This window comes from Ylistrum balloti, unplaced genomic scaffold (genome assembly GCF_031769215.1).
Source record: "Ylistrum balloti isolate Yb309-2 unplaced genomic scaffold, AGI_CSIRO_Ybal_v1 Utg370076, whole genome shotgun sequence".
NCBI classification, from domain to species: Eukaryota; Metazoa; Mollusca; class Bivalvia; order Pectinida; family Pectinidae; genus Ylistrum; species Ylistrum balloti.
The window spans coordinates 1,185,201-1,213,099 of NW_026782115.1; the positions used below are offsets into that span (position 1 = coordinate 1,185,201).

General features: G+C 35.0%; 2 protein-coding genes across 2 annotated transcripts; one reads left to right on the forward strand and one right to left on the reverse strand.

Moving 5' to 3' along the window:
• The first annotated feature begins 816 nt into the window (after positions 1-816).
• LOC132549752 (NADP-dependent malic enzyme-like) lies at positions 817-12,693 on the forward strand. Its single transcript, XM_060213709.1, has 13 exons — positions 817-939; positions 2,129-2,261; positions 3,118-3,401; positions 3,733-3,808; positions 4,258-4,419; positions 4,832-4,935; positions 5,601-5,710; positions 5,893-5,990; positions 6,279-6,392; positions 6,584-6,695; positions 7,213-7,355; positions 8,539-8,709; positions 9,779-12,693. Exons 1-13 carry the CDS (start codon positions 878-880, stop codon positions 10,025-10,027), a joined length of 1,818 nt encoding a protein of 605 aa, XP_060069692.1. The 5' UTR covers positions 817-877; the 3' UTR covers positions 10,028-12,693.
• A 2,172-nt stretch (positions 12,694-14,865) lies between these two features.
• LOC132549688 (elongation factor 2-like) lies at positions 14,866-27,793 on the reverse strand. Its single transcript, XM_060213639.1, has 16 exons — positions 27,715-27,793; positions 26,500-26,575; positions 25,857-25,878; positions 22,607-22,821; positions 21,198-21,376; positions 20,360-20,565; positions 19,673-19,906; positions 19,165-19,417; positions 18,671-18,872; positions 17,896-18,154; positions 17,269-17,373; positions 17,018-17,161; positions 16,370-16,579; positions 15,856-16,038; positions 15,336-15,468; positions 14,866-15,059 (listed from the first exon to the last, which is right to left on the reverse strand). Exons 1-16 carry the CDS (start codon positions 27,791-27,793, stop codon positions 14,866-14,868), a joined length of 2,694 nt encoding a protein of 897 aa, XP_060069622.1.
• Between the last annotated feature and the right edge of the window lie 106 nt (positions 27,794-27,899).

Below are 27,899 nucleotides of genomic sequence, written 5' to 3' on the forward strand. Positions count from 1 at the left end.
TGTTAATTAATTTAAGTGCTTTGAAAATTTCACAATATTGGACCCCCGTGAAAACGAGTGAATGACTTAAAATAAACAAATTGAATACACCTTCACCATTGCATGCTTGTGGCCAAATATCATAATCTCGTGGCTTCTGGGAATCGAAAACAAACTTTTTATGTATTGGATCCGTGTGGCACTGAATGTGGGCCAAGTTTATTCCATCCCATTAGAATAGCTGTCACCGCCAGTCTCTCTCGTAAATATTGTGGTATCTTTAACCATCCTTTCACAAAGAAACTGGACATGGTAAATTGGACTAACAGGATCACCAAATTTCCTGTCTGAAAAATGAAATTGCAAAAAATGAAAGGCGAAATAAAAACACACTAATAAGAGATTTTAATTTTCGTCTTTTCGGGTTAAAAAAATCTCGTTTCTTGGCCTTTGTGTATAGCCAGGGACGTATAATACTGTATTATACGTCCCTGGTATAACTTGATATAGTGTGTAGTTCAACAGATATGTAAAACTGTTGAGCACGATCAGTTATGTTAATATTGTTTTTAATACTGTACCAACTGTTTGTAAATGTTTTTTGTAAGAGATTGATAGGAACGTATAGTATATACTATACGTCCCTGTCGCAGGCACGTCGGTTGAGCCTCTTGTATACGTTAATATATTGGTAAGGATAAAGTCCGTAACGTTCCGTTTATACATTTTGGAAGTGTGTAATATATTAGGAATGATAAAATCCGTGGCGTTCCGTGTGTATATTTTGGAGGTGTGTCAAAGGAGACAGCTCTTGAGTCTGCGCGCTGTCCGACATTCTACTGTGAGCAGCCGATGCACAGCTGACATCTCCTGATATTTGTCTCCACAAATCCCAATCATGGCCTCCAGAGCGGTGATAAAATTTCAAAGGACTCGCAGTTTAGCTTCTGTCCTGAACAGGTAACTCATAAACATTGCTGCCAAATAGTGATGGTTTGACTTGACCTTCAACAAAGTGGCGGATTCTTTCGCGTAAACATGTGTAAACATTATTATGACTGACATTCTGTATAATATTTAATTGCATTGATCGTTGTAAATTTGCAGTAATATTGACCAACGAACCTTTTGCACTGTTTAAATTGGGATATTTAATAGCCCAAGATTGCAATTAAAATTTGAATAGTGTAACCAATACAACAGACTAATTCAAACCATCTCCGATTGTTTCACCCACTTGTCATTGTCAAACCGTCAGTGTGTTAGTAACAGCGAAGGTACTGTCATTGCAGGGCTGAAGATAGCAAGTTTATAAGGTAGAGGCTTATTTTATTCATTTGACTGTTTTAATGTTTGAACATAACTCGAAGGGTCCAGGTCTGTTGGTTACACAGGTCAAGCAGCAGTACAAGTGACCAGTGACTACATGATTAATTACGATGACTAGCTACATTTGTATCATTAGCAGACTCGCACGTCACAGCTAATGTAAATGAACTTCACATTTGTGCTATTTATAACAAATAAACCCAGACTTTGAACAAACTTGACTGTCCCATTTTATACAACTTTGGTGAGTGTACATTGTTTTAAAACTGAATCATCATGAAATCCATTTTTCAGCAAAGCAATGTTTTCTGGATTAATTTTGTGTTAGATTAACTAAGTAATTGTAATGAGTGTATTCCTTGTTATCATTAGACGCATATACTTGAAAAAAATTAATACATATTGTAGCTATGTTTCTTTGATCAACACCTGAGCTGATCATTGTTTGTTAGGTCAAGACCACAGGAATCTCTAGAATCCCAAATTGCCCTGGGTTGAGGGATGAGGATGCTGAATCTAAATAGATAAAAATCAGGGAGACAAAAGTGGAAATAAATACATGTACAAGTCATTTTAATTAATTGAGGGTGGGATTTTTATTCAGTATGTTAATTGAATTAAAAGAGTGCTTAACCTTCTAATAAAATTTACCAGGATCATTTATGATTGATACAGCAACATGATTGCATTTGAAATGTAGAAATTACGAATATCGAGATGCATTCCTATTGCGCTTTATAAGGTTATGACCTTGGTCATATGCGGCTTTTCCCTAATGGTATACAGTATTTGACAAAGGATTATGTTTTGTATTTTTCAGTCAAGTTTGTTTAAGCTCATTCCACACAAGTTCAAAAGTTGCTGCACAACATGATGACAGACCAAAGAAAAAACTCATTAACCATTCAAGATTACGTGGCATTGATATCCTGCGGACACCGAAACTCAACAAGGTAATAACCGATGATGACCTTGAGATTATCAGGTGCAATAAATTTTATTTAAGTTTTGATAGGAATATTTTTTAGCTTCATGCTGCTATGAAAAAATAACCTTTTTGCAAAACAAATTAGTCTGCGAAGTATTCAAGCACACCTGCTGCCAGAAGACGTGTTAAAATTGACTCCTCCAATCATTATCAAGTGGGCAGAGTTAGATGTTTTTTGTTCATCAGGAAATGAAAAGAAAAAAGTCAGTGAATCAGGAAGCTGAATTTTGCACACAGACAACGAAAAATTTATCATCAACATTTCAAAATTTATGAAAATCTAAAGTCTGTTGTCAATATTAAGTTATTATAGTAGATTCTGTTTTTCAAAAAATTTGTGTTTAAAGCAGCATCAATTTCTACACAATCACAAACCATCACTGACAATTTATCTGTTTGATATGCATTGCCGATTTTTACTGTGTTTTATGTAACTTGACAACGACCTAATAAGTACCCGACTCATCTGGGATTGCCTTCAATAGTCCTAACAGACCCTGTATTTTGTACAGCAATGCCAGTACTTTAATGTCTATTCCTTTTTTTAATGAACAAATTTGATCAATTGAATAAGTTCTTTCATGATAACATATTTCAATACATTTTAGATAATGAAAATAAATAGGTGGAAATTGATTACATGATTTAGAGTAATTCCCAGACAAACTTTACAGAGGATGGTTAGGAATGTACAAGATTTTTTTAAAATTTTAAGACAAAATCCAAGAATGCACATTTTATGTTGAAAGCAGAATGGTTCATTTTCCATAATACCTGTCCATTTGGCAGAATACAAATTTTAGAGTTGTCTCCCTTTACAGGGTCAGGCTTTCACCCTAGAGGAGAGGCAGTTGATGGGGATCCAGGGCCTGCTTCCATCTTGTGTAATCAATCAGGACCAGCAAATGACCAGAGTGATGGAGAACTTCCATAATCGTAAGACGGATGTCGATCGATACGTTTACCTCATGGCTCTGAAAGATCGAAATGAACGTCTTTTTTACCGCTGCTTGACAGAACACACAGAGGAAATGATGCCTATAGTGTATACACCTACTGTTGGCCAGGCTTGTCAGGAGTATGGAGTACTGTATAGGAAGCCAAGGTGTGTTAACAATGTACAAGACATTTTTCTTACTTCCATCAGATGTCCAGTTTTGCTTGACTAACTACTTTATTTTGCTATGCATGTGTATCTGAATTATTGATTTACCTTTTTAAAACTACAAGAAGTGTCTGCTCTTGTATACTTATTGAAGTGATGAAAATTGTAAGTTACAAAAGAAAAATTGAAGTGATGAATCTTGTCTGCTAGTAAAATTTCGTGGAAAATGATAATTATTTCCAAACCTTTATACATACATTGATAGTGTTGTCACTTTTATTCCACCTGCACATACAACTTGTTGATTTAATAGATTTTGATTGTATTGCAGGGGACTCTTTATATCTATACATGATAAAGGCCATATCTACGACATGATGTGTAACTGGCATGAGGAAGATGTCAAGGTAAAATTACAACTAGGATTATCAATGTATGTATCCGTTACCTGTATTTGCTTGATACACCAAACTTAATATCTATCCAATTAAGATATGTACCTTCTAACTTCATAGATAAGAAATACATAAATTGGGAAATAAAATTTGATCAATTAAAATAAAAAATTAAAAAAAATCCCCAGCTTTGTTTGAAGTTCTCAGAGATTCTGTCTCTCCAGGAGATTTAGAAACCTGAGAAATTCATGAAAGTAAACAAAGTTATTATTCTATGAAATAAAAGCTGATAGAATTTGTTTTATAGTTTTCCTTATTAATACTCAAGAGAACAAACAGATCAATGTCTGACTCACAGACACATGCTTTCCCATGTTCACACCTAAAATGATTATGTAATTGCTATTATCCATGCTATTGTGATACATTTAACAATTAATTAATGTTATATTTGTGCTCAGGCCATTGTGGTGACAGATGGTGAGCGGATCTTAGGTCTGGGAGACTTGGGTGTGTATGGTATGGGTATCCCAGTAGGTAAGCTTTCCCTGTATACAGCCCTTGGAGGAATCCCACCCGATCAGACACTCCCTGTAGTTCTGGATGTCGGCACCAACAATGAGGTAAATTTTGGATAAAATGCGATCAGATTTCCTTGTTAATGATATTCAGATGAAATTTCATGTTTGAGTATCAAGTGATATTTGAGGACTGCCGTAAGACTGTATTTATGTGGCATTAAGCCCAAGTGTGGTGATTAACTCAGTAAGATAACAAACCAATACTTCTTCATACTCCTGAAATAAGCCAGCCGCCTGAATTTGTATAGGCTTATTGCCTGATAAATAAGGTGTAACAATATTTAAGATTGTTATTAACTTTTTAACAGTAAGATAATCAAATTTCTAGTATTGAAAAAGTATTCTCACTTCTGAAATTTGTAACGATTTTGTAATTAACTGTGGTGTTAGAATTGTCAGGTTTATGCATTAGTTTTATGGAATTGTTGCTAATTAAGTCCTGTATTTTTATCAGAAACTTCAGAAAGATCCATTATACATTGGTCATAACCACCCTCGTGTTACGGGCCAGGCGTACGATGACTTCATTGACGAGTTTATGGAAGCTGTTGTAGCAAGGTATGCAGTGTAATAAGAAATCTAAACTTCTCTAACTTGATTCAGTTGTAGTGACCTTCATTGGATTGAAATATTTTCAATTATAATCATTGAATATCCTTGTCCTTAATCTCAAAATAAGTACTTGAAAATAACATAAACATTAATGAAATTTCTGTTTAGATATTGACAATAATAAAAATTTTGATATCGATGCCATCATGCTTGTAAAATTTGATACTTTTAGATTGGAATTCATGTAACATATAAATTACAATTTGATATTTTCGTGAACTTTAAAATTACATTTGAATCATTTCTTTATTAAAAATCATGATGAAGTCAGGTGGTAGTGACTGACATAGATCTTTTTAAGTAAGTTTGTGTACAGTTGACAAGGTTTTTGGACCTTACTGTTTGATTTGATTGATTTATATATGCAGGGCTCTCGATCTGCCAGATTTGGGGCCGATATGCGGCCCCATTCCCAAAGCAGGATGGTATCTTTTTTCCCAATTTAGACCCCAAATTTTCCCAATTCTAAGGAAAACGCTATTTTTCCCCAATTCGAAGGGCCCCGGGCCCCAGTTCAAAAATGGGTTTTGAGAGCCCTGATATGTTTTAGAAGCAGTAAACTTGTACGCTGTGGAGTACATTTCTTTGATTATGATATTTTCACTGTACAGATATGGACAGAACACGCTGATACAGTTTGAAGACTTTGCTAACCACAACGCCTTCAGATTTTTGGAAAAGTACAGAAACAAGTACTGTGTCTTCAATGATGATATTCAAGGTACAAACAGAATTTATTTTCCCCAAAACTTTATTTTTCATTGGGAGCAAATCAACTTTAATGAAAATTAACTGGAAAAACATGAGATGTTTTAACTTAAGATTTTTGAATTTTTTTGTTGTGTAATGAAATTCTCCAGAATGATATAAGGAATAATTTGAAAATTGTTTTATTACCTACAGGAACAGCAGCAGTGGCTGCAGCAGGAGTGTTTGCCTCCCTGAAATGCACTGGCAAGAAGTTAGGAGAGAATGTATTTTGCTTCCAGGGAGCAGGGGAGGTAAATATAAATCAAGGATATGGTTTTTGATCCAGGACCATTGATTTGCCCCACACTTCACTTTTTTCTTCAGTTAAAGAAACTCCTTTAGCAGTTTCCCATTGAATATGTTAATTTTTATTGGAATTCCAAATTTTGTTTATTCGAATACCAAAAAAATTGTGCATGTCAGTATGTTTCTTTGTTTTGAACGAATAGATATACAAAACCATTCTAGTTACAGATAGATTGTTATTGGTTTTGATCATTTTCATTTTTGAATGGTGACAGTTTCTCCCTGTTTTGTAGGCTTCTATAGGAATAGCCAGCCTGTTAGTGTTGGCGATGGAAGAAGAAGGCCTGAGTCATGAAGAAGCTGTCAGTAAAATCTGGATGGTGGACAGTCGTGGATTGGTAGTGAAGGTAAATTCTGCAAAAAATCATATGATCATTTTAAGATTATATTATGTTATGTTGACAAAGATCATGAGTCACCATGGTAGCTGATCTGTGGTATTTGTGAGCAACTGAAACTTTGCACAATCACAATATTGAAAAGTCTCCAAGTTACAACATTTCTGTAGGTTTACTAACTATATTGTGTTTTTTTATAGGACAGACCAGCTGGAGGCCTAACAGAACACAAACTTCTGTTTGCCCAGAAGAGTCCTCCCATTGATACGCTTGCTGATGTAGTCAAAGCTGCAAAACCCTCTATCCTCATAGGTAGGCTAAATCAATTTTACATGTTGGAAAAGGGTAAATACCAGAAAATACTTTTTTTTCACTTTTTGAATACAAATGTTAACTGTATAGGATAACCATTTATGAGTTAAATTTCTGTTGTGGTTAGCTAATCTAAGGCTAATTACTGTTGAACGTTAAGCTTTACTAGTCAAAGACCAGAGGTCAGCTTATGTAATAGTGTGTCAACTGGCATCTGTTTGTTAAGATTTCTAATTATCAATACCCTGTCATTACTATTCCTGAATACATGATGATCATGAGGCGAGTCCTTCATTAGTGAGAAAGATTTGTCAGTTATTTGTCCTATTAAAGATTCAGACTTGAGAAATCCAAAATTGCAACCATGGCCCAAATTTTAAACATCTGGCCTTCAGTGTATGGCTATTTTTCCTGAATGGAAAATCTCAATCTAAACAGAATATGGTCCTGTATTACATTCAAGATGGCTGCTACTTTTGGTGTGAAAAATCTGTACATTATTGTTTTTGATTATAAGGTGCTGCTGCTGTGCCTGGAGCCTTCACAGAGTCAATCATTAAGGACATGGCATCCTTCAATGAAAAACCAGTGATCTTTGCACTAAGTAACCCTACCAGTATGTCTGAATGTACTGCTGAAGAGGCCTATCGAGGCACTGATGTAAGTCAAGGTTCTGTGTGATGTAAAATGATAAATAAGAGGCCCATAGGGGCACTGATGTTAGTCAAGGTCCTTTGTGCTTCTAACAGATAAGCAAGATGCTCATCAAGGCACTATCCGTAAACCTTAAATCACAAAATACTTATAACAACTTATCACTTTCAGCCCCACTTTCCCCACACCACAACTTCCACCAATAAGAAGTTCCCCACACCACAACTTCCACCAATAATAAGTTCCCCACATCACAACTTCCACCAATGATAAGTTCCCCACACCACAACTTCCACCAATAGTAAGTTCCCCACACCACAACTTCCACCAATAAGAAGTTCCCCACACCACATCTTCCACCAATGATAAGTTCCCCACACCACAACTTCCACCAATATTAAGTTCCCCACACCACAACTTCCACCAATGATAAGTTCCCCACACCACAACTTCCACCAATGATAAGTTCCCCACACCACAACTTCCACCAATGATAAGTTCCCCACACCACATCTTCCACCAATGATAAGTTCCCCACACCACAACTTCCACCAATATTAAGTTCCCCACACCACAACTTCCACCAATGATAAGTTCCCCACACCACAACTTCCACCAATGATAAGTTCCCCACACCACAACTTCCACCAATAATAAGTTCCCCTCACCACAACTTCCACCAATGATAAGTTCCCCGCACCACAACTTACACTAATGATAAGTTCCCCACACCACAACTTCTACCAATGATAAGTTCCCCACACCACAACTTCCACCAATGATAAGTTCCCCACACCACAACTTCCACCAATGATAAGTTCCCCACACCACAACTTCCACCAATAGTAAGTTCCCCACACCACAACTTCCACCAATGATAAGTTCCCCACACCACAACTTCCACCAATAGTAAGTTTCCCACACCACAACTTCCACCAATAATGAGTTCCCCACACCACAACTTCCACCATCTTAACTCTCTTACCAAACATGGTTAACTGCACTTGTACTTCCAATTGAAGTAGCAAGAATTCCTCAAAGTGTGAATATGATATATAAAATAATTAACAGTCATGTACAGATTGTGGTTGATGTTTTATATACAGGCAACTTTGATTTGTTTCGTTCTAATGCTGTTCCAGTACAATCTTACATATTTTTGCATTCTTTTCCTGGTTTTGCTCGGTAGGGGAGGTGTGTATTTGCTAGCGGCAGTCCTTTCTTGCCTGTGACATTGAATGGGAAAACCTTCCACCCAGGACAGGGAAATAATGCTTACATTTTCCCAGGTATAGCTCTGGGAGCCATCGTCTGTGGGGTACGACATATCACTGAGGAGGTCTTCCTCAGAGCAGCTCAGGTAAGCATCTGAAACCTCATTACTTTTCAGAACAAAAGGAAAGTAAACTGAATATTTCTTTTCCTGCAATAAGCTTATTCAGACTGGGCTTATTATGGAACAATGTAATAATATATGCTCATAACTTTTATAAATAACATTAGATATAGTTGAGTTCTTTACCATACATCTGCTTATTGCAGGATAAAAATGGAATTATCTTCATGAATCTTACCATCATGAAAGTTTAACACTAAGGTGACATTTTCCCGTTATCAGCCTTATTCAGTAAAGAAGTTGTGTGTACTTCAGTTTCATCAAACAACAGATGTTACAGCAACATAAAAATTAGGTTATAGAATATGTGATTAAAACCATAATAAAGATAAAATTTTTGAAGGTAAGATTCAATTTACAAGTGAACAACATATCATTTAGTGGAATAAAGAGCATTACTGATTACTGGTTTGAGGACTTTCACCATATATGTTACTCTTAACAGTTTTTATATGGTTCAAGAATTTATTGTTTTAAGAAAAACTCGAAACAGAACATGTATTTTCCATGAAAGTCATTAAACAGCCTGTTGGTCTCTGCTATTAGCAATTACTGTAATTTAATTTTTTTTCTTTGCGATCGTAGTTTGACCTTAAAATTATCCAAAGTTAAACCTCTCTCACAAGTTACTATCTTAAGGCTGCTTTCACGTTACCTGGTTGACGTAGTTTAGGTAGCACAGAACAAATCCATGGTAGAGGAATGCACTTGTAATGAATGATGGAATGATACGTGTAAAGCTCAATATGCATGCACTGACCGGGTTTATTCAGCCACTTGGTTCTGACAGGTATGGCTGGCACCATCAAACTGCATGTACCAAATATTGCACAGTCCAACTTTAGTTCAGATCTGTACCTGGTGTTTCTCTATTTCGTCTGCATATGCCAAAGCAACCTTCATAGAATCTCTGCACTCTTCCTTTGGTCACATTATCATGTAGTCCAACAAATGTGATCTATAGGTTGATAAAACTTCGTTTTAAATCATCGCTTCATAAATCCATTGTATAAGTAATTTTTGTTTATTGCAGACTCTAGGTGACCTAGTGACAGATGAGCATTTAGCGCAGGGACGTCTATATCCCCCACTCTCTGATATTCAGAATGTATCTTTGAAGATTGCGACGGGTATCGCAGAATTAGTGTACAAAAAGGAAAATGCCTCCACTTACCCGGAGCCTGCAAACAAAGAGGAGTTTATCCGTAACCACCTTTATAATACGGACTATGAGTCGTTTGTTCCTGAAACATGGTCATGGCCCGAAAGTGTGAACCAATAAAGATTGGATAAAAATATGTATTATATAAAGCTGGTACTTCAGTATTACCCCCAGTGTACCCTATTGTTTATCATGCTGGATTTCAGTGTGTCTGCCATAGTGCTATGTTGATGTCTCACGTTCCTTGATCTAAAATCTGCCAAATGTTCCCATATCTAGATAATGTATTACATCATTTATCATGACATTTGGTTATATATTAATGATTTGAGAGGATAAATATCATATGATGAATTGCAATCCCTTCCACAAACACTTTTCTTGTGTTGTTTATTATTTACGATGGCCAAAATTATTTGGGACATAAATCTTCAAAAAAAATTTACCATGTACAATACTAATTTTGTTAACTTAGAAGTTTCTTTTTTTTAAATTTGTTGTGTCAACAGAAAGTAGATCTTGCTTCACTTGCATCTTTCGATTTTCAAAAAGTGCATTCTAAAATTTGAAATGAATATTTTTTTCCTCCATTTTAAATAACTGTTTTCCCTGATTAGGTGTATAAAACAAGTTAAGTATAATACATTTTCTGTTTTGGTTCTATGTCTACTTAGTACTCTGCTAAACAGTTGCTTTTTTTCTTGAACATTCAACATTTACACAATAACATGTCGTGAGAATCTCTTTACTAGGCTGGCGTGGAATAACATTATTTTAATTTAAGCATTATGTATATACTATATTTTACTTTGTTTTCTGACTGCATATGAATTACAATTCTATGTGATAGATTTATTGGTTTAAAAACTATATATTCATTGATCGTTCAGTTGAAATATTTTTTTCTCCCCCCCCCCCCCCTCCCAAGTTGAAATTATTTAGATTTTTTAAAAATCCTTTTTATGCTTTTTAAGTGCTTTATTGATTTGTGCATATTTTTATATAAAGACATCAATAGGGAGATTTAACACGTGATAAAAAATGTTCACAGGGCAATGATATACCCACCAAACAAACAAAAAGAATTTTGAATTGTCCTGTATTTTCGTATCTTGTTTCATCCCTCTGGAGCGGTAGCATGGATCGATCAAATATATTTTGATGACCATTTACAAAATAGTTTTTCTTTTTCATTTATGAAAATCTCATTATGATACTAATCTTTTTTCTGTTAGACAGAATCTCGTAAAAAAAATTTATGCGTCAGTATTCAATATATCTATTTTTGATTTTCTCTAGAGTCAAATCTGACAACCTCTATTTTGAGAACAAATGAAATATTTTTGTTGATAGCTTTCATATCCTAAAATAATGTAAATGTTTGATGAGAATTTGTTATTCTGCATTGTCAGAGCTGATCAATTGGTATTCTCTCTCACTTCATATTTTTCATCAGCTTTGTCATTGTTAGTTTAATTGGTATACAATTGAATCTTAATTTGTTTTCTGCCACATTTTAAAAATTTTACACATAATAGAACTGCCGACAACAGAACTTTTTATATTAGGATGGCATTATAACCCTAGGTGCTCTTTCAGAAATTGTGCATGACTTGTTCTTAATTGGTACCGATATATGTTGTACCTTTAGATTTTCACTATAATTGAGAAATTGCCTGTAAATATAAATTATAAAGCAATGGTAAATGAGCTACAATATAAAAGTGATTGAATAATGTGTTTTAAACTGAAATTTATAAATAGCTTTATACCATACATGTATTTTCTCCCCTAGACAGTATAACATCATTATCCTACAAATCATATTTTGTTTGGACTAGATTTAAATGATGCCTCTTCACGGACACGAAAAACTTGTGTGATATAAACCAAAGCGAAAACTTATATACAATAAATACTCATTAAATAGGATTACTGTTTCGCTTTTAAATAGTCAATGTTTATCTTGTTTAAACAGAATTAATGTTATGTATTTTGATTCTGAGATTACACCTGTAGTTGATGTGATTCTGCAGCTCTGCAATACATCTTGAAGTACATGATTATGTACCCCAGTTGTTACACACTGTCTCGATATCTAATCTAATTGTTTATTAATTTCCGGCAAGCTCTCTTTTTCTTAATTCATTTACGTAACTTAAATTTATCAGTAAAACATCAATTAAGAAATAGTAAAGTTCTGATTTTAAGGAAATCTTGACCTAAACTTAACAAATGTGCCCAATATTTGCTGCCTCATCAGCAAATTGCTAGCCCCTGAAAGGCTATCATCTATGGTTGAGTGTTGTTTTTTGTAACACTGAAAATACGGTATATATCCTAGAAATAAATTCTCCATAGAACAATTATTATATTTAATTGGTTTAATCGGAGATGTAATAGGTTGGCTTGTTATTGGTTTGCACTGTCATAATTAGTGTCTGTTATATATTCACAATGATATTCATACAAATTTACTTAGAAGATGGAATGTGTAATTTGTAACTAATACTGCGAAAAACCCATATATAAATATTGGTACACTTTTTCTGTATATAGTGTTTTGAGAATTTTATACACATATTTTCCAGAGTGTTAAATATAGAGTAGTATTTTGTGTACTATTTTTTATCTACTGTAGGATCACAGATTTGTCAGTAGATTGTAGGTTTATATTGTATTATCCGCCTGTAGACAGCCAACTAGCCAAGTCGATCCTGACTATTTGTATGTTAGGATTGTGGCAAATAATACAAATATGAAATAAACACTTCATTTGGAACTTGTATCTCCTCTTTCTTGTACTTTTGGGAACAGGAGTGACAGTGCAGTATCACCAACTCACTGGATTTGATCAGGTCAGCCATATATTGGCCAGAGGATACCAGCTCAATTCATGAAACACGTTAGAACCATCGGATATTTCCTGAAGTTAAGGCAGTATTTAGAAAATTCAGAATAAATTTTTACACCTATTTTGATCAAAATGATGTTCAAACATAACAAAGAACATCGTCTGTATATTTACAGAGGTGATAATATTCAATAGAATGGATTATAAAGTCTTTTTCTTTGACTACACTTTAAAATGCCCTGTTACCCTTGATTTTGAAGGGATTTGAACAGATATAAGATGACTAGAGGTTAGCAATACTGCAGGTGCTGTTTATCATTTTCTGTATTTAAAACCATTTAGGGGGAGTGGTTTGGTTTTAGTTCATGGAAACATGATTGCGTATGTTGCAGCAGGGCTTTGTGTAGGGATAGGTGACAGACTGGGAAACATTACTTGTGTATTGGGGAATGTGACAGTCTTTAGGAACATATCTAAGTCTATTGGTGAATGTGACAGTCTTTAGGAACATATCTAAGTCTTTTGGTGAAAGTGACAGTCTTTAGGAACATATCTAAGTCTATTGGTGAATGTGACAGTCTTTAGGAACATATCTAAGTCTTTTGGGGAATGTGACAGAGTCTTTAGGAACATATCTAAGTCTTTTGGGGAATGTGACAGTCTTTAGGAACATATCTAAGTCTATTGGTGAATGTGACAGTCTTTAGGAACATATCTAAGTCTTTTGGGGAATGTGACAGAGTCTATAGGAACATATCTAAGTCTTTTGGGGAATGTGACAGAGTCTTTAGGAACATATCTAAGTCTAGTGGTGAAAGTGACAGTCTTTAGGAACATATCTAAGTCTATTGGTGAATGTGACAGTCTTTAGGAACATATCTAAGTCTATTGGTGAATGTGACAGTCTTAAGGAACATATCTAAGTCTTTTGGGGAATGTGACAGAGTCTATAGGAACATATCTAAGTCTTTTGGGGAATGTGACAGAGTCTTTAGGAACATATCTAAGTCTAGTGGTGAAAGTGACAGTCTTTAGGAACATATCTAAGTCTTTTGGGGAATGTGACAGAGTCTATAGGAACATATCTAAGTCTTTTGGGGAATGTGACAGTGAACATATCTAAGTCTATTGGTGAATGTGACAGTCTTTAGGAACATATCTAAATCTTTTGGGGAATGTGACAGTCTTTAGGAACATATCTAAGTCTTTTGGGGAATGTGACAGAGTCTATAGGAACATATCTAAGTCTTTTGGGGAATGTGACAGAGTCTTTAGGAACATATCTAAGTCTAGTGGTGAAAGTGACAGTCTTTAGGAACATATCTAAGTCTTTTGGGGAATGTGACAGAGTCTATAGGAACATATCTAAGTCTTTTGGGGAATGTGACAGAGTCTTTAGGAACATATCTAAGTCTAGTGGTGAAAGTGACAGTCTTTAGGAACATATCTAAGTCTATTGGTGAATGTGACAGAGTCTTTAGGAATATATATGTCTTTTGGGGAATGTGACAGAGTCTTTAGGAACATATCTAAGTCTAGTGGTGAAAGTGACAGTCTTTAGGAACATATCTAAGTCTAGTGGTGAATGTGACAGAGTCTTTAGGAACATATCTAAGTCTTTTGGGGAATGTGACAGAGTCTTTAGGAACATATCTAAGTCTTTTGGGGAATGTGACAGAGTCTATAGGAACATATCTAAGTCTTTGGAACATGTCATTGTGTGCTTCAATCTTATATGATTATTGGTTTTATCCATTAACCATGGAAGAAGAAAATACACACCAGAAGTATATTAAACAAATTACACAATCTAGCTGGTGGTTTTAAAGTCTTCTTAGTTCTTGTTTATTTGTAATCAGAGTCTTTGTTCTAAAAGATTAGACGTTGCTACATGATACCTTAAATTTTCATTCTGTTTCAATTTTCAAAAATTTTTTAAGAAATTTTCATAATTTCTCTGCCAATAACATGGTTTTACTATTGTAGGCCAAAGTGAAATCCAAATGATTTTCTATGAGGAAAAAACTCAAAATTGTCATGTTAAAAACATGCAGCGAAAGTTTGTGTCTATAAAAGCACAACGAAACTGGATTTCTTCTGTCCTTCACAGTTTGTCTAGGAAGTTGTCCAGGGATGGTATCATTGGGTTCAATCCCTTTCGCTCTCTTGTTGCCTTGGCGATGAGTCCAGCCTTGGATGTATTGTCAAGGGGGTCTCCTGGGAGAACCTGCCAGTGGTCAAATACCATCTGAGGGAAAGCTTGACCACCTGTCTCACCACGTAACACTTCAGTAAAACCTACAAACAAGACAAATGATTACCATATTGTTATATTCCAATTAAGAATAAAAATGTTTCAGTTCATGCACTACTCAAACAGTAGATAGTGATTATGATATTTATCAATGATAGATCCAGATCTCAAAGATATGATATTACTTTTTACATTTTTTAAAAAAAAAGTTTTTCTGATAACCTGTATATTTTTCAAATACACACTCCGAACAGTGTCATCCTAAAATCTATATTGAAGACCATCATATCTGTTTTGTACCAACAATGTAATGATCTTACCAAAGGACTCATTGACTGGTAGGTATGCCTTAAGGGTGGCCATGGGTGTGCCAGTGTCTTGTTGTTGGTCCACAACATGTCCTCGTCTTTGGACCAGAGTGCTAACCACACCTCCAATCACATGTGTGGGTGCCTGAAAAACGGTAAGCGTGAACTTGTTCAGGTTACAAGTAAAATGTTTCAGACTAAAATCTATTTTCAAAGTGTGCTTTATAAATGGCATTAGTGTTTTTAAGATGCTGTATATTACCATATTTGTCGGGCTGTAAGCCCATGCCTGGGTGCAAGCCCCTCCATATCTAATGCAGTTCATAAATATTGTAAGCTATTTTACTGTCCAGGATAGCTAGAGTGAGAATAAACTGACATAAAACAGATCTTAATTTTTTTTCCTTGATAACTTTTCAATAAATGTTTTGAATTCTTAAAGAAAAATCTATATTTTACAAAGTACATCTTTTCACAGTATACAGCACTTTCTCTTCAATGCTTTGTGATGTAAGAAAGTCAAAATATATACCTTGATCTCCACTGCATAGACAGGCTCCATCAGTCTGGGTGATGCTGTGAGAAGGGAGGCAATCAGGCATCGCCGAGTGCAGGGCAGGATCTGGGCCAAACGTCGGTGGGCGGAATCACTGTGGATGTGGGCATCCTGTATGTTGAACCGCACACCACGCATATTCTCCTCACATAGCACTCCCTGAAAGTTTGTAAATTAATCATCACGTATGATTAAGTTTCACAGGGCAGTCATTCTCAGAGCTCTTAACATAAATGATTAATGGGAACATTACCCACAGTTTTAATCTATTCATTTTAAATTTTTATCGACCTTGAACATATTTTTTTTCCAAATCATTAACTTCTTCCATACAAAAATTAATAAGACTGTTATCATTTGGATTTTACTAGGTGATTAATTAACCTAAAATTTCTCAGTTTTTTTGTAGAATTAAGACAACACTATGAACAAACATCATTTTCCATACCCAATGGTATCATATGTGTACATGTTACTAAAGCTTACATACCTCTTCTGTTGCCCATTGAAAGCCAACCTTGACCACATCACGTATATCTTGTAAGTACTGTACAGACTTTGTCACATCTACCAACATGTTAGGGCCGTTATTGTTCGGACCAAAACACCATATTTTCCGTGCCTCCAGGTTGTCAAAGCCATAGTTGGCAGACAGATATTGTGCTCGCTCTCGAACATCTTGTGTCGCCTTGACCTTTCCCTAATGTAAAGAATGTAATCACCATAGTAACCAAGTTTGGGTACAATATTCAACATTGAACATTAAAACATTTCCCCCCCCCCCCAAATATTTTATGTTTTATATAATTTATATATAATCTATAAAAAAAATTATACACTGCTAGGTGGACTTATTATCATATTTTATTGAATCTATCTCACAATAAAACCAAACCTTGTAATAAGTCCACCCATATCAATTATTATTAGGTAGAAGTAAAAATGGGAGCTGTTACACTTTCCTACAATAAGGCCTAAATATGAGTCTTCCTTTCCTTATTACAGGAGAAATACAGTAATATCTCAAACATCAGAGCACTTGACTAATTCTAAGAACATCTGGCTGAAGAAACAAAAAAAACTTGTTCATCATTTCATCTTTCAAATTACTTGGGTAAATATTAATAAAATATACTACCTCTTCGATGTCCTCTACTAGTGCCTCCTGTAATGGTTCTGCAGTCATCATTAATCGACAAAGCCTGTTCGGGGACTTGGCCAGGCACACTCGATCAGACATCTTGGCCACACTCTCTCTGTACGTTACCACAGGGTTGGATTTCTGAAGGAAAAGATTTAGTTGTAAATCTGAATCTTCATTAAAATATTCTGTGTTCTCAGGTCTGAATGTTTTTGATTCAAATACTTTTGTATCTACAGGGTACCTACCTTGATTGGAATACAGGCATGGTCATTCTCCAAGTCCTTTAAACAGATATCCAGGTGCATCTCTCCTGCTCCAGCCACAATGTGTTGACCATTCTCTGTTATACACTACCAAATAAGGAAAACATTTTTCATGTTAACCATTTATCAGTTTAATTTTGAAAAAAAAATTTGGTATAAATTCCATCATTCCTGGAATGCTTTTATTTCATAATATTACTGTTTTTGTCCATCATTAAAATGTCTGTAATCCAAGGCTATTTAGGCAGCACTTTAATCATGATGCAGAATGACCAGCCTTGAAACTGTTTGAAATTATATCTATATCTTTTATATCTTCAATCAGATAAAAGGGATGATATGACAGCACTAATGGGTTTTAGTTTTGGTGAAGTCTCTTTCTAAGATCTAGTTGGCAAAATATTGAAAGCCAGATATGCAGAAATAGTTCTCTGATGTTCTATTTGAAACCTTCATTACAAAATGTGCAGCCTGTCTTTTCTCACAAATTGTTTTCATTTCTCAGTTTTCTTTCAATTCTCTTTTCACCCTTTCATGATGCCTAAATTTTCTTTGAGAAATCATGGCGCTGTTGTCAAGTTTTAGCTTAAAAATATTTATCCAACTCACCTGTACCATGGGGTCAGATTTCATCAGTCGTTGTAAACCTTCTAGCAGTTTGGGAAGATCTGCTGCATGCAATGGATCAACTGCCACACGGACAACTGGGCTGACAGAGAAACGCATCACCGCCATATTGTGAGCATGTTCGTAAGTTGTGACTGTGCCAGATTTGATCAAATATTTGTCCAATCCTACCAGGCCAACTGTATTACCACAGGGTACTTCATCTACTGGCATGGTCCCAGCCCCCATCATCACAACAGTCCTACAAAAACGATTGAAGTGGTGTTGAAACAATACAACTTCATCAAGATGATCTTAATACAATTATACAACTTCATCACGATGATCTTAATACAATTATACCACTTCATCACGATGATCTTAATACAATTATACAACTTCATCACGATGATCTTAATACAATTAAACAACTTCATCACGATGATCTTAATACAATTATACAACATCACCATGTAACATTGAAGTTGCAGTGTTTATAACATATTCAAATGAATATCTGACATGTAAGATTTATTAAAGAATTATATCCATTAATCGACAACATAGTTCATCATTGACTAGAAACAGAAAAGGTTAAATTACACGCCTATATACCTGTCTTAACTGTGTGACACGACATATTCAGTTTAGACAGGTTTACCTCTATAAACTGAAATTTACATCAATGGACAACCCTACACAGTCTTAGTAACACGACACAAACAGTTTAGTCAGGTTTGCCTCTATAAACTGAAATTCACAACTGTCATTTACTCACCTTGGAATGCTCTTTATGAATAAATCAGCTGACTTGCTGTTGCCTGGTTCGTATTTTGGTCCCATGATACGAGCCTTCTGACCAGTGGTCACTGTCCCCGAGAAGACACGACCAAAGGCATAGAAACGTCCTTTGTCTGATGTGGGTACCATCTTGGAAACATACAGCATCAACGGTCCATTAGGATCACAGTGCTTCATAGCTACAATGATCAGATGGTTAACAATTTATTTAAACATTTATCACAAAAGAAATAACCAGGATTTTTATAAAACTTCTAAGGAAATAGTTTCCAGGATGATTTGATAACTTTTTAAAAAATTTTTTATGAAATACAGAAATCAAATGAAGAAGTTGTCTGCGGCATAAGAGATATTCCAAAACAGTAATGTTTCTTAATACGAGTGTTTATGAACGAGTAGTTGTATGATGTCGATAGGCTTGAAGTGATTGTGTTCTATTCTCTCTGGATATGAAATACAAAATATCCGTACCCACAGCAGCATCATCATCCATGGGTCCTTCATACAGTAGATCAGTGCGATATGTCTGTGCTGTTACAGGTGAAGGCAGGTGTACCACAAACATCTCTAATAAAGCATCAGTCACGGGCAGCCATTTCTGCATGACCTTCCTCATAAGAGATTTACCAGTCTCTGATTTCTCCTCTCCAGACAAGTGGATGTTGAGTTTGTCTGTCAGTCTGAAGACTTCTTCTTTTTCCTCTGACTTCAAAGTTCTCAACATCTAAAATAATTGTTAGGTTGTTTAGTAAATTTCTTTATTTCATTCATATATCATAAATCAAAGAAGATTAATATCTTCAAATCATAAGTTAAAGGCAGTAAACTACAAATCTAGTCTTCATCGTTTCTACCATTTCTTTAAAATTGAAATTGAATATTTCGCTAAGAACTCTGTGATTCACTATTCACTGTAATGCTAAAACAATATATCATTTGTTCAAACATTTTAGTGACATAGACATGTTTGTCTCCTTACAGTGTAAAGTGGCTCCAGGACAAACTTATTGAATCCTCGGACATATCCGTCTCCACCGACTTTATTCCAGGTCCTTGTACCAGGGTGATAGTAATGTTCACCCCATAACCTGCGCATCAATTTGTCTTCTGACAGTCCAAATTTGGTCGCATACAGACGTGCAAAACTCCGCAGAGTGAAACCCCAACGGTGCAGACCACATCCAAACGCAACATTACCGAGTGAGGGATGAAGCTGGAAAATATGAATATGTGTTACTTAAGTAATTATACCAAATGATATAGTTAAATCAAATGCTGAGTATGTACATCTGTGATCTGTGACTAATGAGAATTACAAATTGTATCTAAATGATGATCTATCAAGTCTCATTAATTTAGAACGATTAATTGATTGCCACATTTATTCTCCTACAAGCCCCCTCTGAAATGTAAACGTTTATTGTTGAAATGTGAGGAAGGCTTATTTGTTAACTACTTTCAGCTTAATATTTTGAAATTGATGATTTTGCGAAAACGAAGGGAGCTGATTTGTGCATAATGGCTTATAAATACGATGGATTATAACATTTTTATATATTATCAAAAAGACACCATTTTATTTCCGTACCAGGTGTTAATGCCTCGTGAGAGAAAAATTGTTCAAGAATAAACCTGAAAAATATAGTATTAAATCAAATGTACTTACTGTAAGGTTTCCCATGACATTAGGCTGGCCATACATGTCAACTGTGTTGTTGACCATCTGGATAGTCCGGCAGAGAGACTGGTATAGCTCTTCATGGTCAAGCTGGACCTCCATTACACAACGGTCAAGCTTGTTGAGCATGAGGACTGGACGGACTCGCTCAGCCAAAGCCTGGCGTAGGACAGTCTCAGTCTGCACACATTTACCTAGGGAACAACCACATATTTTGTGAAGTGTGTGATCTTCCATGATATCCAAGTTCATTTTGAAACTCTACATATACAGAAATAATTTCAGTAACAGAGTTTTTACTTTGGTAATTGAATGACAGTGAGAGTATTGAAATCGTTTATTGAAATTCCAGTGAATCATCAAAAAGGACATCCATGAGATACTGGAGAGGTTCCAACATGGGCTCTGTAAACAGGAACACTTAAGTCCTGTAACTATTTTTCATACACGAGTACTTTGATGGTTTTTATTGAAAAAAAAGTTCTTTTTGGATATCACTGAATTTACAAGCAGTGTTAAACTACATGTACATGTTGTTTATACAAAAACTGACCACCTTGTTTTAATGAAATTACATACATTTTTTAATTTTCCATCAATTTTCATGGATTCATGTGAAAATGAATTCTAGTACACATTGACAATATATAGATGTATATGTTTGTCAATAATTATCTAGCGAAAAAAAATCTGGTTTTATATCATCTTCTTAAGTACCAGTAACTTGAAATTCTTCATTATTTTCATGGCCAGATTTGGTAAACATTATTGATACATGCGTTACAAACATAGATGTCACCAATACGTCTTAGATATAATAACTCACCACTAACACTGTCCACCACTACAAGAGCTCCGTCAGCCACCCTCAGCGCAGCCGTCACTTCAGAGGAGAAATCGACATGACCCGGACTGTCAATCAAGTTGACAATGCATTCCTTTAGTCCGGCTTCTGATCCAGCTGGGAACAGCTTTGGATCTACCTCATACAGCAAAGAAATGGCACTGAGGGAGCAAGAGTACACCTGATCAGACAAAGTTAAACTTTGGGTCTACCTCACATAATAAAGTAATGACACACATCAAAAGTTGGACAATTGTGACAAAAGTGGGAAATCTTTTATTTTTGGAGGTAGGCACACTATTTTCACCCATTGTACACTCCCTCCCCCACCTCTTTTTTTTTCTTTTTGAATAATCAGCACTAATACTATTTCACACTTCTTTCCAGTTCTTAAGTTCCTATTGAACTCTCTGTTAAAGAAGAACTTGTACTATTACAATTTTCATTTGTATTTTTTAAAGGGATCTTTGTTGCATGGCATCTCCCTTTGGTGAAATATAGCTAAAACATGGACAAGAATACAGATCATGAAATATTTTCTTAAGGTTGGCAAGTTGTAATATACATTTGTAGTACTGTGGTATACTCATAAATATAAGCTGGGATATTCCTTTATAAACAACACCTAATTCCTTGCCTTTTACCAAATCAATAATTTACCTGTAGTGCTTTCTGAACTTGACACAATTTATCTGTAGTGCTCGTTGAACTTGACCTCATTTATCTTCTGTGCATGTGAACTTGAGCCTATTTGTTTGCAGTGTTCTGAACTTGATCTAATTTATCTGTGGTACTTCTGAACTTTACCATACTTATCTCTGACCCTCACATGATATTGACTGAATTTATCTGTTGTACACACTGAATATGACCTAATTTATCTTCTGTGCATATAAATTTGAAATGATTTATCTGTTGTACTCCTGAACTAGACCCATGTATGATTCTCACATGAAATTAACTTTGTGTCTGTGGACTGCTCTCTGAACTTGACCTACTAGAAGTTTGTGCTATCAAATAAACTTGTTGTGGTTAAGATGCGGTACTCAAATGAATGTGACATAATCATGCTAATCTGGTATAACTTGATCTAATTAATATATGGTTTTCAAAAAAAAACCTGCTGCAGCATCCTACAAAGGCTCGACTTTATATACTTAGCATATTTGTCAAGAGCTGTGGTTCTTGACCTAATTTACCTGCAGTCTCCACACGATATTGGCCTATTTTTGCTGTATTGACAAGAATACAACCTAATATGTCTGTTGTACTCTCATAAAATTGAAATTATGTATATTGCATTCAATCAACCTGACATCATTTAAACCCTGGTGCTCTGTTAACTAATTAGCTGAGGTGACGACCTTGACCTAGTTTATCGCGGTACTCACGTGGACTTGATGGTGATGCCCTTGAGTTGTTCATCCTTTCTAGTGTCCATGGCACACTTGTCACCGGCCTGGTCAGTGTTGATCACTCCAGCCTTGGCCAACAATGAATCGGTCAAAGTTGTCTTACCATGGTCAACATGAGCAATCACAGCCAGGTTCCGGATACCGGTCCGGTGGTCCATGGCCGACCGTAACTGGTCTACCGTAAAGTTTACCTGTTAAAAGAATTACCCACTCAATACTAAAATACCAATTCATAGAAAATTATCTTTATCAAAGTAAGTTGTTGATCATTATAAATTGTAAAAAAAAAATAAATAAATAAAAAAATAAGGAGCATTCACCTGTGTGATATTCATCAATTATGAAAAAAGCAATGACAAATATTTCATCGAATGTTTTCCGTAATAAAAAAAACTCTTACACCAAATTCTAATAATTAGTTTAAATTGATATTCCACAAAAGGCACGCTGCGAAAACTGACATGTTTTATGTATGTTTATGGTATAATTAGGGTACAGACTCATATTGGACTAGCGGTCCTGGTTATAGAAGTATGGATTCATGACTGACTACTCAAGTCCTAGACAAATCGATATTTCTGTACTTTCTACAGTAGTATAAACATACACATGGTTCCTAAAATGCAAATTTCTTAAAACACCGCATACTATTATGGAATCGATTAAATTTAAAGCGTTTAATTAAAAATATATTATAACGACTTATTATAATGGCAGTTTAAAGTGCGCATGTCTTATTTAACCCACAAATAATTACACATTTTTTAAACAGCGATGTTCAAGCCCGCATAGATTTCCTACACGAGTTTTTTTACGAACCATCTTTACCTACAGTGGTCTAACACAAAAATTTTCAAGATACGCAGATATCGAGTTTATCTATGAACTTTTGAAATGTTTATTTTTTTCGTAAAGAGATAAAGTGGTGTTCCAGTTGATAGTTCTGTTCAACTGCTGAAAACTTGATAACAATAATACCGATAATTATAACCGAGAGGTTCCTTGTAGCTTCTCGGAGTAAATGAGAATATTCATTTTGAAAGTCAGAATTCATTGTGCCGCAATGTTGACGTGAGATGCCGTAACTGATGTTTTTAAATTTGGTAAATTGAGAGTAAGTGTCTCATCAATGTACCTGGCAATTAAGATTATAAAAAAGACACACACTTGTAAGGCTAGACATGTAAGTATATCTTTTGCAATTGATAACTTAATAAAAAAAAGTCTGTAATGATTGACGTTTATTTTAATTAAATTAATTGCATTAGAATAATATATGTAATTACGGTGAAAATATTGATGTATGTACTAACCATTTTTCTTTTTGTCTTCTCCTCAAAATTCTCGGCCCGCTTGTCTTCGCCTCTTGGGTAAGGCGTTAATGCAAAAAGAAGCGCACACAGTGATCACTGTCGTTCACATTTTATTTGTGATTTTCAAAACCCGAGTCAGGTCCTTATATACCCGGCTCTGCGAATATTTCACAGTGGTGATGCAATTCCTTCTGTACGTTATCTAGGTAAAATGCCGAGAGGGTATCAGAGCATTTCGAAATACACGCCGACAGAATTATTCGGGATGCATCGAGACTTTTCTATCCCCCACCACTACACACATGTAAATTATTTCCATTAGCGAATCCGGGGTGATTTATGTTTAGAAAATGCTATTTTTGGCTTCATATAATTACGTCGTAATCTATTCCTGTAACATTTGACTTTAAACATATTTCTTTGCCAATATTAGTTATAGAACAAGGGATTAGACACAGCTTATTAACGTATAGGACAACGTTTATATATCACTGATATCATTGATTTATTGGTATCATCCATTCAAAGTTTTTGAATAATTAATTGAATTACGGATATCACTTCAGACTTAGATATAGTCTTAGACCGTGACGTCACTAACTCGATTAATAATATCACTCAATATTCACACTTACCGATATCTTTAATTCGAATTTTTATATTACAAGTTAGAATTTGTGATATTCAGTTAAATAACGATTATTAAGCGATCACTAATTCGGATTATAGAAATCATTAAATGAATAATCAATATTACTAATTCGGTGAAGATCAATACTAAAACGACTCCGCATTCTCCGCTCATACATTTACAGTTTCAGAATAACTCTGTAAAAGGCATTTAAGGCATTCCAGATTTCAAGCATTATGCGCATTTTATTGCCGAAAAGTTGAGACTTTCTCAAAAGGATTTCAACAGTTACATACTCGATCTTTTTTGTTCGTCAGTATAGTGCTAATAAAGCTCAGCTTTCGTTCTCCAGAACTAAAGTAGATATGTGGGGATAGTCGTACATTTAAAGTAACATATTTTTTAAAATGAATATATGGAAGGCAGAGGTCGTACCGATAGATCTAACGAGTTCCAGCTACGAAAAATGGAAGGTTAAAATACAGAAATTGGATATATATATATATTTAATTTAATCAGAGACTCTGATTTAATTTAATTTAAATTTAATTTGTATTTTTAGTTATAAAGTCCTGGTATAAAGGATAAATCAAAAATATCAAGTGCTAACAGAGGAGCTATAATCACTGTTATTTCTAAGAGTGCATTGGTTATCTAAAATATATTTTATATATATATATAATATATATACCTTATTCAAACCAGAGACATATATGACACATGTGATATACACGTCTCTGTTCTCTCTTCGATACGTGGATAAGAAGAAAAACCTGTTATAATACGAGTAGCTTCTCTTTGGGTGCTCTCTAACTCGATCGAGTTATCTAGTGTAACCACCTCATAATTCGCATGAATATTATAGAATTGACAAAATGAATTATCTAATTGGGAATAAGAATTATTGAAGAGAAAGGAAACGAAAAGAAAAGAAACAAAACGAAAATCAAAAGAAACGGAAAAAATCCTGTTGCCTGTGGGAAAAAATCAAACCAGGTACCGAGTTAATTGCTAAGTAATCTACAAGAGAATCTAATGCATACGCCAGAAAGGACAAGTCTTGTGTAATGCATTTTCCTAAATGTTATGCAGATCAGAGTTTAAATTATATTTGTTGGTACTTAAAAGGAAATCATATGATTTTAATTCAGATAAATATTCTTCCATTGTATTTCAAAGCAATGTGAAAAATAATCACCGAATTTGATACATCTTTGTCCTCGCATTTCGAAGAGATTTCATATCATCGTCACTTTGGCAAAGACTAAGCTGTGAGACGTACCTGTGCCAATAACATCGACTTTCTAAAACAACAAAACATCTTAATAGAGTTGATTGTGTATGCATACTTTTGAGCGATACAGGTGTGTTTTATCTTAAAGTTTTCTCAGGAAACTATTTCAAATACACCGAAATACTAGGCATGACCTTTGAACTACACTTTTATACCAGGGCAATTTCTGGAATCTTGGGCTTAGAATATATCTAACCCCGTGCTCAAGCGGCATTGAATGCCTACTTGACAAATGTCTGGGTTATAAATCACGTGTTACCACAGTCAACTGCACATCTAATCCCCTTTTATTGGCAATCATGATTATATGACCGTGAATGACGTTCTGTGAAGTGGACTGTGGTAACAACCTGTAAGAAAAGGGGAGATAATCAATAAGTTGTAATGATTAATTCTAATTATATATACACGTTCATTCATGACAATGCTGTTAAAGGTTCTTGCATTGCTGGAAAATTACGTCATTCTCAGAAGCTACATTTCATTGATCACCAAATAACACATTCCCTGAAAGATACACAGCATGCAAGTAATGCTGGAATGACCCAGGGGCTGAAAATGGATTTTAGCATCATACTTCTTAAACTATTTCACTCATGATCAAAATATACAGCTTGTTGTTGTTTTTCACCTCTCTTCTCCAACTCCTAAGCAGTTTTTCCCCTTGTATCCAATAATTTGTTTCTTCTCTGCTACTGGTGTTTGAGCTATCCAGTTAACCAGGATTTATATTTTCAAATTTTCCTGGTCCTCTCAGAATATTTGGTGTTGTAATGTCCATAATATCATATTATAGTTGATTATAAGCCAAAAAAAAACATGGATCGCCTTCAAAGGAGAATAACACTTGTGTCAGTTGTAATGAATAATGACAGACTGGTATCAATAATGAGCCAAGTGTTCCCTGGTACCGAGAGATACTCACATAAGTACAGGTAAATTTGTTCAGAAAACAATAAAGAGTTTGGTTATGGGGGCTGACAGTGAGAGTTTTATTTCCATCCTCTGTCTGTTCCTTCAAGGTTGGAAGTATATGCATCGGGTCAGTTATTACACAATTTCTCTTCACTTGGGACTAATAATATCCTCCCTATCCCTTAGGTGTAATAAATCCTTGTACCTCACAAACCATACATTCATCATGCCTAAGTAGTCTCTTAACCATCATTCAGACTAATATCAACATCAATGAGTGTCGCTTTTCCGGAAATTTTAGACTTACTTAGAGAAATATCTTCAAAATTCAAGACAGAGAGAGTGCCTAAGAAAACTGACCTATGTGGCCTTTAAATTATATCAGGGTCATTCATTTTGAAAAAAAAAAGTTAGCCTTTCACCCCAGACTGATGGCAGCCCATTACCATGAGTCTTTGTTAGTAAGTCTTTTGAACACTTCAACACTTTTGATCCCCGTAACCTTAGACAAACTTTGTAGTCTTTTTTTTTTTTGAATGCTACAGGCCCAATATCATTATCCTGGGCCTCTTAATAACTGAGAAGTTTTATAAGGTAAACTGGAGATGAAGGAAGTTGCATAAGCTGACATGCCCTTAATGCATATGAACTAAATACTGGGTCAATCAAGCATGAAATATGGGTCAAATCCACCCAAAGTTCAAAATGGGTCAATTGGGCATAACATGTGGGTAAAATCCTTTCTCATGAACATGCTGGGCACTAAATATCCCTATATACACCAGCTATGTTAGTTTGATTGATGTACCACTTGTAATCTAATCCTGGAGCAGAAGCCTGAGTGTAGCATACTTGTTATCCCCCCTCATACCTATCAGGAACAAGTCAGTGACAAAATAGCACCCACTTATCAAGAAACGTTTTTTCAAACCTTTTTTCATAACAGCTTGAAGATCTTTCACCGTCTTCAGTAAGATATGCTGGAGTTTAACATTTGCCTGTTTTGCCATTTTATCATGAGGAGGGCAAAGGCAATAGGTTGGCCAGTTTGATATCTCAGCTGAAAAGTGTATTTGTATGTATTTTGATACAAATTCAACAATGGTTGAATTTTTT